General features: G+C 36.7%; 1 protein-coding gene across 1 annotated transcript in view; it reads right to left on the bottom strand.

The window, feature by feature from the left end:
* Positions 1-792: 792 nt before the first annotated feature.
* The window catches only part of THSD7B (thrombospondin type 1 domain containing 7B), a 1055806-nt gene continuing 1042914 nt past the window's right edge, over positions 793-13684 (bottom strand). The window contains exons 27-28 of the mRNA XM_069574436.1: positions 12508-12595; positions 793-1974 (exon numbers count right to left, since the gene is read on the bottom strand). Of these exons, the coding sequence (XP_069430537.1) occupies positions 1893-1974; positions 12508-12595 (170 nt within the window). The 3' untranslated portion in view covers positions 793-1892. The remainder of the gene's footprint in view (positions 1975-12507; positions 12596-13684) is intronic.

Raw genomic sequence — 13684 nt, forward strand, 5'->3', positions numbered from 1 at the left:
TTTGGCATGTTTGTGGGAGCAGGTAAGCTCAGAATTCTCCTATGTGGCCATCTTGAACCAGAATCCCTTTAACCTTTATTGTTAATGTCTACCTTAGGAGAAAAATAATTTCATTATCTCATTTTGTGGGTCACACAACTGAGACAGAGAGAATTTAGCATCCTTGCACAGGATCACACAGGCAGTAAAGGGCATAGCTAGGATTTGATCTCTGATGCAGGATCTCTTGGGCTACCAGGAAGTCTTCTGAAGCTTTTTAGCCTAAGTGAAATAATGAAAGGACAACCCTAGGAGTTGTTCCCTCAACCACAAGAGTCACATCAACTATTCTCTTTTCATTGACTTTTTTCATGTAAAACCATGATGCCATTGAAAAAAATCAATTAGTGTTAAAATGATTAGCAAAAGTCCCAATATAAGTAAAACCATTCTCTAACTTGCTCACTGTATCATATTTCTAACATTTCCATTTTCTCAGGCCACCCAGTTCATTTACATATCAGTGTTTGCAATATTACACAGTGGTTTGTTCTAATGTTAGCTCAGCTTTAAATATGCCTTCAGAGCTACCCTGTGTAACCATGCTTGTCTCCATTTCACAGTGTACCCAATAGTGTTGAGCATGCAGGGAAAGAATCCTTTTCTCTGTCAGTGATTTCAGCTGTCACCCTCTAAAATAGTGACATGGGGAAGCTGTTATTAAAGCTGTCTTTGTCAAATCATCCCTGGAGAAGGAAATGGCAACCCACTCCATGGGCTCTTCAACAGGGAAGAAGTCTACAACCGTCAACATTTTGGTCTCTTGAACACTTTATTTGTTATAAATACAAGTCCATACCACAAGATGGCACCTTCTTACTTTTCAACATCTACGATTACAAACATTCATCTTCATAAAATGGTGTCAGCTTTTTCGTGTGTTGTTTTAGATATTATTGAAACCTTATAAAAGCAAGACTTGCTACAAATAGGATCGGTGTTAGATGTATATTAAATGAAGTCAGATAATTAAATTCAAAAAAAGAATTTATAAATATTCAGATAAGAAAATTGAAATTACAAAAGCAGAGTTTGTCATCATTAAACTGAATTACAACTGTGTGTGGCTAATGCTATATCTACATGGTAAAGGTTTTGTTAAAATACAGTTTTAGTAATTAAATAATTTACCTCTTTTTTCCAATATAACCTCTGATTTCATTTGTACACCCTAACATTCAATACACATTTCACTCAAAACCACCTAGCTTTCCTCTAGTCCAGCAACTACACACATTTCATTTGTTTTCAATAGACACAACCCATGAAGTACCATCATCCTCCTGGCTACAAAACAAAATACAATTTGTAAAGGTAAAAACTCAGAATTTCTGAAATGGTAACCCATTCTCTCTGTGTTCATGAAAATAGGCAAGCCAACTTGAAACCAATGTAAATTCTAGAAAACTCAGTGTTGAAGTATGGGAAGAATAAGGATTTGCACTAATATAGTGCATAAGAATGCAATGTCAGACTGATCATTTACAGTAAAAGCCTTGGCCTCTCCGGATTGTCATCATGCTGCTGAGGATAAAATTTACTTAAGTCTGTGGGAATTCCATCATGTTTTCTTCCTCCCATTTCCAAACAGGAAGAGAAGGGTTTTCAGGTCCCTTGGGAAAATCAAAAACATTAAACACTCACACCCACAAACAACTGGAAAGCAAAATGGCAGACCTAATAATTCTTGACTCCATGTCCAAAGGAAGTTGAGGCAATATTACTTTTGCAGTATTTTATTCTGCCCAGTATATCACACCATGAGATTCCTCAAAAAACTGAGAAGTCTGAGAGCTACAAAATAGAAAGCGGTTAAGGCAGTCGATGTCTACATTTGGATTTCTTTTTTCAGGTTACATGTCTAAGTCTCCATCGTAGGCTAAGGTCAGAGGCTTCTGTTGGGGAGGTGTGCTTTGATGTGGTTTTGGCTTCTTGCTGTAAAGGGAAAAGAATTCCTGAGATGAAGAAAGTTCACAGAGCTCTGTTTCATCTGCCAAAGAAAACTGTGAGGTACAGAAATCCAAGTGGTTAGACAAAAGACTGATTTCTCTGGACTGGCAGGTTCCTTTTTGGAATACTGGTATACTTTAACCCTTAAACCAGGAGAAGCCTTTTTTTCCCAAAAAATCTTAAAAATAGTTTAGTGGAAACAATGAACTTGGTAAAGGGCCACTTTCCTTTGTTTATATGCTGTAATGTGAGCATCTGCTGCTCACTAATTCCTAAGCTACTAAGACCTCCACAGCACAGATGTTTTAACATCGTAAGTAGCTAGAACAGCCAGATTCTCTTGCTTTACTCTGCTGTTGCTTTTAAGTAAACACACTTCTGCTCGGGCTTGAAACCTGGCTGCCAAGTCACCAGAGTCTGTTAGGAGAATTTCACTGATGTTGTACCAGGCAAAACCATTCTCTTCTGGTCTCTGTGCTCCCTGAGTTTGACATCTTTGCCAGGTTAGAGAGGGCTGTTCTTGCTTCTCACACAGAGAGAAGCTGAAACTGAGTTACAGTTCCCAAACTCTCAGTGATGTCCCAGAGCTGGGGCAAACCATGCTTCCTTATGCCTTTTGATTCTCAGTGTGGGTGAATGTCAACTAATGAGTATTTACAGGTTAATTCTGCTACCCACCGCCTTCCCCACCATCATTCTGTCTCCCTTCTGTCCTCAGTGTCTAGGCTTTGCCATGCCTTCAGAGCCCAGCTCTTTGGGTTGTCCTCACCAAGAGGGAGCCACCTCTGGCTTTGTCTCCAGATTTCTATACTATTTATTTTATTGCAGCATGTTATTAATTGGATGCACATACTAAGTGCCAAGCCTTGTGCTGAGTACTTTACATAAAACACCTCAATAAATCCCAGGCAAAAAGTGAAAGAAGGAGGCACTGGGATTATCATTACTACTTGACAGAGAAGGACTAGAGAGGTTATTACCTTCCTCAAGTCACTAAGTGAGTGGCAGAGCCTAGAATCCAAATGCCTCTAGTACACACAGGAAAAACACTTTTAACCCTCAGTGCATTCTCCTTGTAGCCACATTATTAATTACTTGGTAGCAACAACTCTTTTGTCTTTACATATAATTAATTTTTAATACTTTGAGTGAGTGTAAATTAAAAACAAACATTTTAATTTGTACAATTGAGTGGCATTTTGAACATTATGTTGCCACATTGCATAATCATCACTCCAAAGGGAAACTTCCCACTAAGCAGTCTACACTTTGGAACAGGTAGCCTTTGGGACACTTTCTTTCCAAATACCATTCTTTAAGGCAGCTCTGAGAAATCAGCATTTGTCCAAAGGAGGAGACTAGTGTAATGCATTATATAAGGCTATATATTTTACAAAATGCAATGTATTGTAAAGGGGGTAATTGGGGACTGTTATGGACTCAATATTTGCGTTACCCTTCCCTCAATCATATGTTGAAATCTTAACCCTTAATGTGATGGTATTTGGAGGTAGAAGATGGCCTTTGGAAGGTGATAAGGCATTCTCTACCCCTGGCAACCACCTGTCAACTTTCTGCCTCTGTAAATTTGCCTATTCTGGATATTTCCTATGGAATTATACTGTATGTGTGGCTTTTTGTGTCTGGCTTCTTTTACTTACTGGCTAAAAAGTTGAGAATTGTATGATGCATGAATTTTACCACAAAAGAGACACGTTTGATAACTTTTTTTTTTAATGGGGGGAATATCCTAGTTTAAAATACTGAGAGAAACTTTGTTCGAAGCAATTTATAGAGGTTAGAAGCAATTTATAGATGTTGAAAAGGTGAATTAGAAATGATCTCTAAAAAGCCTACTGACAGGAACCAGAGATCCTACCGTGTCCACCCCCAGCATACAGTGGGTGTCTGTGTATGACTGAGTGCTGGGCATGGGCTGCAGGCAAAAACATCCTCAACAGCGGAGAGGCAGAAATAAGCTTCAAAATTCACTGCAGAGGTATACTCACCCTAGGCCTGTTCCCCTTTTCAAAGAGCAGGGACTGCGTAATTATCTGAATAACATCCAAATTTGTCTATATTAATATATATGTAGAATCCAGTGGCTCTAGTTACACTGCCAGGCTCCAGCTTGGGTCCAGAGCACACTAATCTGCATTTAAAGGGACTAAAAACTCACACAAATGAGAATTTACAACAAATTGGAAGTGACAGTTTGTCTATTATCCGCCCTAGGGATGGTAGTAGAAGGTGGCCTAATGTCCAAAAGAATAAGAGGAATTTCATTTGGAATGACCATAGGGATCTTCTACCTCCTCCACCTCCTGCTGTTTTAGGGGAAGAAAAGAGAGGGGCAAGAAGCAGAGGTGTTTCCAGAGTTTCTGGCAATTCACTTTTTAAAAAATTTATTTCAATGAAATATAATTGATTTACAATGTTGTTAATTTCTGCTGAACAGTGATTTAGTTATATGTATACATGTTCTTTTCCATTATAGTTTATTACAAGATAATATAATTCCCTGTGTTATACAGTCAGACCTTGTTGTTTGTCCATTCTCTATACAAGAGTTTACATTTGGCAATCCACTTTTTTTTTTTTTGAGGAATTGGCTTCTCTAAAAAAATTATTTCATTGGAGTATAGCTGATTTACAATGTTGTTAGTTTTTGCTGTTCAGCAAAGTAAATCATTATACACATACATATGTCCACACTTTGTCAGGTTCTTTTCCCATATAGGTCATTACAGAGTATTGAATAGAGTTCCCTGTGCTATACAGTGATCCTTGTTAGTTACCTAGGCTCAGGGGTAAAGAAGCTGTCTGCCAGTGCAGGAGATTTGGGTTCGACCCCTGGGTCAGAAAGATCCCCTGGAGAAGGAATTGACAACCCACTCCAATATTCTTGCCTGGGAAATCCCATAGACAGAGGAACCTGACAGGCTATGGTCCATGAGAGTTGCAAAAGAATCATACATGACTTAGTGACTCCCAATCTCCCCAATACATCCTGTCCCACCTGGTAACCATAGGTTGTTTTTTGTGTCTGTGAGTTTATTTCTGTTGGTAAGTTCATTTGTACCATTTTTTTTTTCAGATTCCACATATAAGTGATCATAATATTTGTCATGATATTTGTCTTTGACTTACCTCACTCAGTATGACAATCTCTGGGTCTATCCATGTTGCTGCAAATGGCATTATTTTGTTCTAACTGGCATTTGTTAAGGGCTTTTCAGCAGCACTAGTAGTAAAGAACTTGCCTGGGAATTCCCATGGACAGAGGAGCCTGGCGAGCTACAATATACAGGGTCAAAAAGAGTTGGACATAACTGAAGCGACTTAGCACACACAAGCTATGTAGTAGAAAAATGGGAAAACGAAGTCCTGGGGTTGGCAAAGAAGGTTAGAGAGGGGTAGGTCTTTATGAAAAGACAACAGTATTGGTTACCAAAGGAGGTGGTGGTTAGAGGTAAATTAGGAGATTGGGATTAATGTATACATACTACTATTCATATATACTATTATTATATATGAAATAGGTAAACAACAAGGACCTACATTATAGCACGGGAACTCTACTCCGTATTTTGTAATAACCTGTAATAGAAAAGAATTTAAAAAGGAACACACACACACACAAATGGCAACACACACACACACACACACACACACACACATACACACACACACGGAAATGGCAACTTACTCCAGTATTCTTGCCTGGAAAATTCCATGGACAGGGAGCCTGGCAGCTATAGTCCATGGGGTCACAAAGAGTCAGACATAACAACTGAGCTTCTGTGCCCACACACACACATATATAAAATGGAATCACTTTTCTGTACACTTGAAACTAACACAACATTGTAAAGTATGCTTCAATAAAAATAAAATCTCTGTACCCCTCCTACCAAAGAGACAACAATATTGCCTAGGAGACATCTATACTTGGTCAGCCTCTAGGAGCTGTGCCTAGAAAATTAAGCTCAAATATTACTTGAATTTTTTACACCAGTTTACAGGTATGGAATTGTGAACATTGTGCTCACCTCTAAAAAAAAAAAAAGAGTGGGCTCCTAGTGTGTAGGCTTGGGATTTTTGTGGTGTGTGTTGGGATAGTTGTGATAAAGGCTTTATTTCATGATGTGTCTCTTCATACCATGTAAGCTCTCAATTGATGTATTAAAATTACAGCTATGAATGTGTGAGGGGCTTCCCTTGTGGCTCAGCTGATAAAGAATCTGCCTGCAATGTGGGAGACCTGGGTTTGATCCCTGGATTGGGAAGATCCCCTGGAGAAGGGAAAGGCTACCCACTCCAATACTATGGCCTGGAGAATTCCATGGACTATATAGGCCATGGGGTCCCAAAGAGTCAGACATGACTGAGTGACTTTCACACTCATGAATGTGTGAGATCTGAGAACTTTTAGAGAGTTTAAAAGTTAGCAACCACTGAATAATGTGGTAATGCTGCTGAGAAGCTGTGGCTTTAGAGCTTCCTGGCTGGTTAAAAAGAACCCTAAGAGAAAGATCTGAGTAGGGGCCTGCCTTCTGCAAAGTCAGCAAATAGGAAACTTTTCTTCAGAAGCCCCTGCTCCCTTTCCTTTCTTCCTTCCTGATCTTTATTAGGAAATTCATTTAGAAATTGTTTTTAAATTATTTTTCTCTCTTCAACTCTGCTATCAGGTAAGGTATGACCACCTCATTCACACTAAATCAGGACCCATAAATGCCTGGCCCATGGGCCGCCACCACCCCCAGGCATCCTGTGCCTGCAGTGGCCATCTCCCATCCATCACACACTTCTTTCCTGTTGAGCCCAGGAATAGCCTCATAATTCTTCCTAATGCAGCGCTCTTGACAGCCACTACCACTTTGAGAGTTTGCACAAGGGAGAAAACCATTATGCAGCTCTGGCTGTAAGAGATCATTGACTGACACGTTTTAAAGTCACCTTTTCCATGATCATTTGCATTTTAGCAAAGGATAAACCCATTAGACCAGAAAAGTGAGTTCATTACGAAAAGACAGGTAAGTGCTGGCACTTCTCACCTCCCTTGACTTCAAGCCACAGGCCCCAGACCAGCACTAACAGTCAGCCACTCATGAGGGCTGAGCCTCAGAGGTGGCAGCATCACCTTCAAACTTGAGAGCCCATTCCCTGCATTGTGCTGAGCAAGGGAGAATAGATGTGGTTCTCCAAGTAACTTCCAGGCACTATGTCTAGATTAACTAAAAGCTCACCCAATGGTTGCCCCCACTAAATGACCTCATGGATCTTTATTGCCAGGGGAGCTAGGGCATCAGTAATATTTCAAGAAACCCAAATGTTTCTGGCAGACATACAAAGGAGCATATCTAAACAAAGCAGTCCTTGAGAAGACTATTTTTCTCTATTTTCTAAAAAACATTTCCAAATGTTATCATAAATTGCTTTCATCTAAAGTATACACCTAACACCTGGCATGTTATAGCAGCTCTCTTGTTCTAAGTTTTTTATTTTGGAGGAGAAAATATAAAATCTCCAAAACTGTCATCTTCTAACTCTTCTGCAAGCTATTTAATAGAAATAGATGCTGTGAAAACCTATTTGGATTCTTTAGGCAGCTCATATGTAACCATAAGTGTTTTGATATCACTAAGTCTGTTCCCAGGTCTATAACTTACTTTACTTGGGAAATGAAGATTCGCTAAAAAATGGAAAAGGTGTAGACATTAAATTGAGTCTAAAGAGTTTTCAGGATTACTCAAGGACAAGAAATTACAGAGACTGGAAGTCCAGTGGAAAGGGGTTAAGACATTTGGTGGTTAAGACAAATCTGAAGCTGATTTTACCAGGCTGATACCCTTACATAAGTTATTGAACTTTTCTGAGTATGACTTACTCCTTCTTTAAAATAAAGATGATATTAACAACACTTTATTGGATTATTGGAAAGACCAAATAAGGCAACCTACATAAAGCACTTTGACATACGCGAATATTAGATTTTTTCCTTGACCTTTAAAGATCACGGGCAATAGATTTTTTTAGCTTATCCACTCATTGATTCATTCACTTATTTAATAAATGTTTGTGAAACTTGTACTCTAAAAAATAAGTCATTATACTTCTTCTCCCCCACCCCCATGTCCTTATGGTTTGGTAGATGGTAGAAGATGTTTATACAAGTAACTACAATGCCAGCATGGAGTAAATGCCACAGGGCTGGTGGCTTATAGAAGTTATTCCAGGCTGTTTCATAAGGACAAGTTGGCATTTAAATTTTTATTGAGAAGAACCGTTAGAATGCCAATAACTTTTGAGAATTAATTCTAGAAGAATGACCTGTAAGGAGTAAACCATGCAATCAGAAGCTTTCTTGTGTAATAAGATACCACACCACTATAAACCCTAATGTAAGGTAATGTCTCCCAAAACACTATCCTTCAGAAAGAGGTTGTAGCCTTATATTCAACTCCTATAAATATTATGAAAGATTACAATATAAAAAGTATTTTTAATGGAGATCATAAATATATATGAGCAGTACAAATAAAATGACAAATTTCCCTAATATATGCTAATAGATACTTGCATTTTGCGATAAAACCTCTGAGATAGCAACACAAACAGATTGAAAGAAGTGTTGTATCTCAACCAACTTGGATGGACATGAGTATAGTAAACTTGAAATGTTGACTTTGATGTAGAATAAGATTTTAAATTCTTCAATGATAAAGCAACAATTTTAATACATCTAAGCCTATGCAACACACTGGGGCATAGAGAAATAGTAGAAAATGAAGTTGAAAGAGTTGTTTGGGCTCAAATAGTGGAAGGCTTTAATTGACTTGCAAAGCAGCCAGAACGTGACTTTCATGTTGCTGTCAATGGGAAGCCACTGCTGGCATTTGAGGAGGAAAGGGGCTGATCACTTAACTAAGTTTTAGGAAGACTAATCTGGCTATAGACAGTTGAAAGGAGGATTTGTAGAGCTTCCAAATATGGAGCCAACTGCTACTTTCAATGGGGTATTATTAACACTGAGGATACTGAGGATGAAAAAAATAGATATACTATATACATAAGTATTTATATAATTTGGTCACAAATAGTAGGGGATGATTCCCTTTTACATTAAAAATTCTCTAGAAAATTATGTTTGTCATCACAATTCAGTGAGGTACCTATAATCAATCCCCAGAGCCTAGAAAGGGCTACAATAAGTATTTATTGTTGAAGGAATGGATTAAGGGTAACATACTTTTAAGTTGAAAGAAAGGGAGAAATGTAAAAGGGCAGAATTTATGACTTTTAATTAAATTTTAATTTTTAATCTTTTAGATATTCAAGGAAGAAGGAACCATAGAATCTGGAATTGGGGATGTGACTATGAAGTAGAATACATCTCAGCTTTCACAGACTAATAGACTAGCTGATTATCTTACACTGTACTGGGCCATTGTTTTGAGAGCAGTTTCTCATCTATCAAGCCTTTATGTTCTTTGTTTCAATTTGAGACCTTTTCCTCATCTTTTCTAGTGGTGAATGCTTCCTATCACTCTCAAGCTCATATAAAGTTTTCCACTTCACATTTGTTCATTAAGACAGGATCTAGACAATACAAAATTAATCAATTCAAACATAATTGGTCAAATCATTTGATTTTAAGGTAAATGACTAACTGAAGGTGTTACTTTTTTATTGCAAAACTGAGGAAGTATTAGCTGTATAGCAATCCAACTTCTAGAAATTCAATCTTAATCACTATAGGTGGCAGAAAGAATTAAAGTCACTTGATTTTCTTCACTAACTTTCACTGACCAAGAGCAAGAACTTAAAAACCTGTGTAACCTTGGAAGTACGAGCTAAAATACAAAGACTGGATTTGAATTGAGATTAAAAACTTGGGCAAAAATTCTCAAGGAAACAGTTTGAGATAGATGATGAATATAAATATCTCGACTTAGAGAAAAAAGCAAAGTAACACTTTGATCTTATGAAAATTTAAAAAAAACCTTTGAAAAATTTCAGGAAGCTTATAAAATATTCTCAACACACTTAAAAATATTCAAAGGTATTTACTTATGTCTGGTTTCAAGATCAGCTCATCAAATAAAATATATTCTATAGAAGAAACTAATCATCATTTTGTGAGAATAATATACTTTAGGAACTAGTCACTTACAAAACAGGGTTCCTGGAATGGACAATCACATTTTCTTTTATGGCTGGTCACTGTAGATAAACACCTGGCTCTACTATCCAAAATGTACTCATAGGTTTTTTGAACCAACTGGTCAACTTAACATACTTGGTAAAAATAGGTCAGTTTGAGAAGAAAATTTAAGAACTAGAATTTTCTCAGCCTTTCCTGCTATTAGAGTTACCTGGGGCTCTTTTAATTACTCCTGCATGTGGTCAAGTTGTCTGGATGCTTAAATCAGAATCTCTGGAGCTAGAGATACCAGAAAGGAAAATTTTTTTTAAAGTACCTTGTAAAATCTCACCTCCCCTAAAATAAAATACTGAGGGATAAACCTGACCAAGAAGGTGAAATAAACCCACAAACCTATGGTCAATTCATCTTTGACAAAGAAGGCAAGAATGTACAATGAAAAAAAAAAAAAACTGTTCAGCAAGGGGTGCTGGGATAGCTGGACATATGCATGTAAATCAGTGCAGTTAGAACACATCCTGTCACCATACACAAAATAAACTCAAGATGGTTTAAAGACTTAAACACAAGACATTACATCATAAAACTCCTAGAATAGAGCATAGGCAAAACATTCTCTGACATAATGTGTACCGATATTTTCTTAGGTCAGTCTCCCAAGGCAATAGAAATAAAAATAAGGTCAGTCTCCCAAGACAATAGAAATAAAAACAAAGATAAACAAATTGGGCCTAATCAAACTTATGAGCTTTTTGCACAGTAAAGGAAACCATAAACAAAACGAAAGGGCAACCTACAAATGAGAGAGTATATTTGCAAATCATGTGACTGGCAAGGGCTTGATTTCCAGAATGTACAAACAACATATACAACTCAACAACAAGAAAACAACCCAATTTAAAAAAATGGGCAGAAGACTTAAGTAGCCACTTCTCCAAAGACATACAGATGGCCAATAGGCACATGAAAAGATGCTCAACATCACTATTTATTAGAAAAGTGCAAATCAAAACCACAATGAGATACCACCTCACACCAGTCAGAATGGCCATCATTAAATACTCTACAGATAACAGATGGTGGAGAAAGCATGGAGAAAAAGAAACCCTACTATATTGTTAGTGGGAATTTATTGAATAAGTTGGGGAAGCCACTGTGTGAAACAGTATAGAAGTTCCTCAGAAAACTAAAAATAGAAATATCAAATGATCCGACAATCCCAATCCTGTATGGCCATACATCCATACAAAATCTTAAAAAAATACATGCACCCCTATATTCATAGCACCACTATTCCCAATTGCCAAGACATGGAAAAAATTTGTATGTCTATTGGCAAATGAATGGATAAAGAAAATTATTTTATAAATATGCAATAGAATAGTACTCAGCCATAAAAAAGAATGAAATAATGCCATTTGCAGCAACATGGATGGACCTAGACATTAACACAGTAAGTGAAGTAAGTCAGAGAAAGAAAAAAATATCCTATGATATCACTATATGTGAAATCTAAAATATATGAGTGAAACTGTCTACGAAACAGAAACAGACTCATGGAGATATAGAATAGGTGTGTGGTTGCCAAGTGGGAGGGCGGTAGTAGTTGTAAACTTTTATATCTAGAATGGATAAATAACAAGGTCCTACTATATACAGCACAGAGAACTATTTTCTATATCCTGTCCTCATAATGGAAAATGAAAAAGGACATGTGTGTATACATATGTGCATGCTGAGCTGCTTCAGTCGTGTCCGACTCTTTGCAACCCTATGCACTATAGCCTGCCAGGCTTCTCCATCCATGGGATTCTCCAGGCAAGAATATTGGAATGGGTTGTCATTTCCCTCTCCAGGGTGTGTATATGTATGTGTGTGTGTGTACGTGTGTGTGTGTGTGTGTAAACTGAATCACTATGTCTAACAGCAGAAATTAACACAACTTTGTAAATCAACTGCTGCTGCTAAGTCGCTTCAGTCGTGTCCGACTCTGTGCAACCCCATAGACTTAATTAAAAAAAAAAAAAGGTGGTTGTGGTTAAGTCTTGGTACTCAGGAAATTCCACTGTGTTAAAATGGTACTGATCTAAATCAAAATTGTAAAATGGGAAAGCCCTGATTAATGATTTGCCTTGTATACCTGTGATATTATATGAAAGCCAAATACAAAAATGTTATCAAAAGAGGACAATAAAGATAATACTCTCCCACTTCAACTATTTAGCAATTCTAATGTTGGTGATTATTTGTGAGTTTAAGGGTTCTAATGACCAGATTTTAATATAAGTTTTCTTTTAGTATAATATGCCACCAATGAAAATATAGAGTATAAACTTTTTACTAGTACTTACCAAACAAGGTAGGAAGTAAATACTAGGAAAATCATGATAAGAAAACCACCACCTGAAACGCCATAAACCCAAATTTTCACTCGGCCATCTGTTTAAAATAAGAAATAACAGGCTTAGCATACAAAAGCTTTTATTTCTCATTTAATTAGTGTATTATTTATTTCTCATCTGAATTCTGAAATTTGCATAAGTTAGAAGCATATGTGAAAATACTTACATGTGACAGCTATCAAATGTCCAAAAAATAGGTGAAAATATTAAATGTAGGTTATCAACTTTTTCACAATACCAAAGACCAGTGCCACTAATCAGTACTTCATAAAATCTAACAACTGGTAGGATATTTTGAATTTATTTTCATTTATATATACTTCTAATACAAAAGTATTACAAAACATATCCACATGTAGAAGTATATATTATTTTGGATTTAATATCTGCAAGAGGTTAAAAAGAAAAGAACCAAATAGTCTGATCAATTTTGTGATTTTAACTATATGACACACACCTTGACTGTATGTATGGTGTGTGTATGTATAAATTTGAGTCGTTTCTGGAAAACACATGGTTTTTGCTATGTTTTAAATGAGCACACAGTTAACTAAACTTAGAATTGAACTGATAATAGCAATGCCTTAGCATTCCAAAAGGAATTATGTTCCTTTCTGAAAGATGTACACACAAAGGTTCATTATACTGCACTGAATGTAATTAACTGTAGGTCCAAAAAAACACGTCAGAATCTTATTCTAAAGACCTTCATGGGATTAAAAAAAAATCTATTGTAAACATTTGTTTGAAAGAAAGTCACTATTACTTTCAATTATATTGTGACTATCTATTACAGTTTTTGCTTACAAGACACTTTCAAGCCTCAATCGGGTTTTAGAATGAGTTTTCAACGTAGTAATGACCTTTTTATGGTCATAAAACTTTTAACAAAGCTTTGATTTTGATCTCTTTGAAACACTAATGATGTGATCCCCTATTCTGAATTTTTTACATTGACAATTAAAAAAGTCTTCCCTGAGTGAGAATGTGCCTTTCATCTTATTACCCCTAAACCTCATAGAGCTGAAGTATTATAAGATCCAGTGCTTTTAAATCCCTATTGCAGAGGTATGTGATCTGGGTGACTTCTAAATCATGTTGCTTAAAGAAGAATTAACATAGCTGT

Source organism: Ovis canadensis, chromosome 2 (assembly GCF_042477335.2).
Source record: "Ovis canadensis isolate MfBH-ARS-UI-01 breed Bighorn chromosome 2, ARS-UI_OviCan_v2, whole genome shotgun sequence".
NCBI classification, from domain to species: Eukaryota; Metazoa; Chordata; class Mammalia; order Artiodactyla; family Bovidae; genus Ovis; species Ovis canadensis.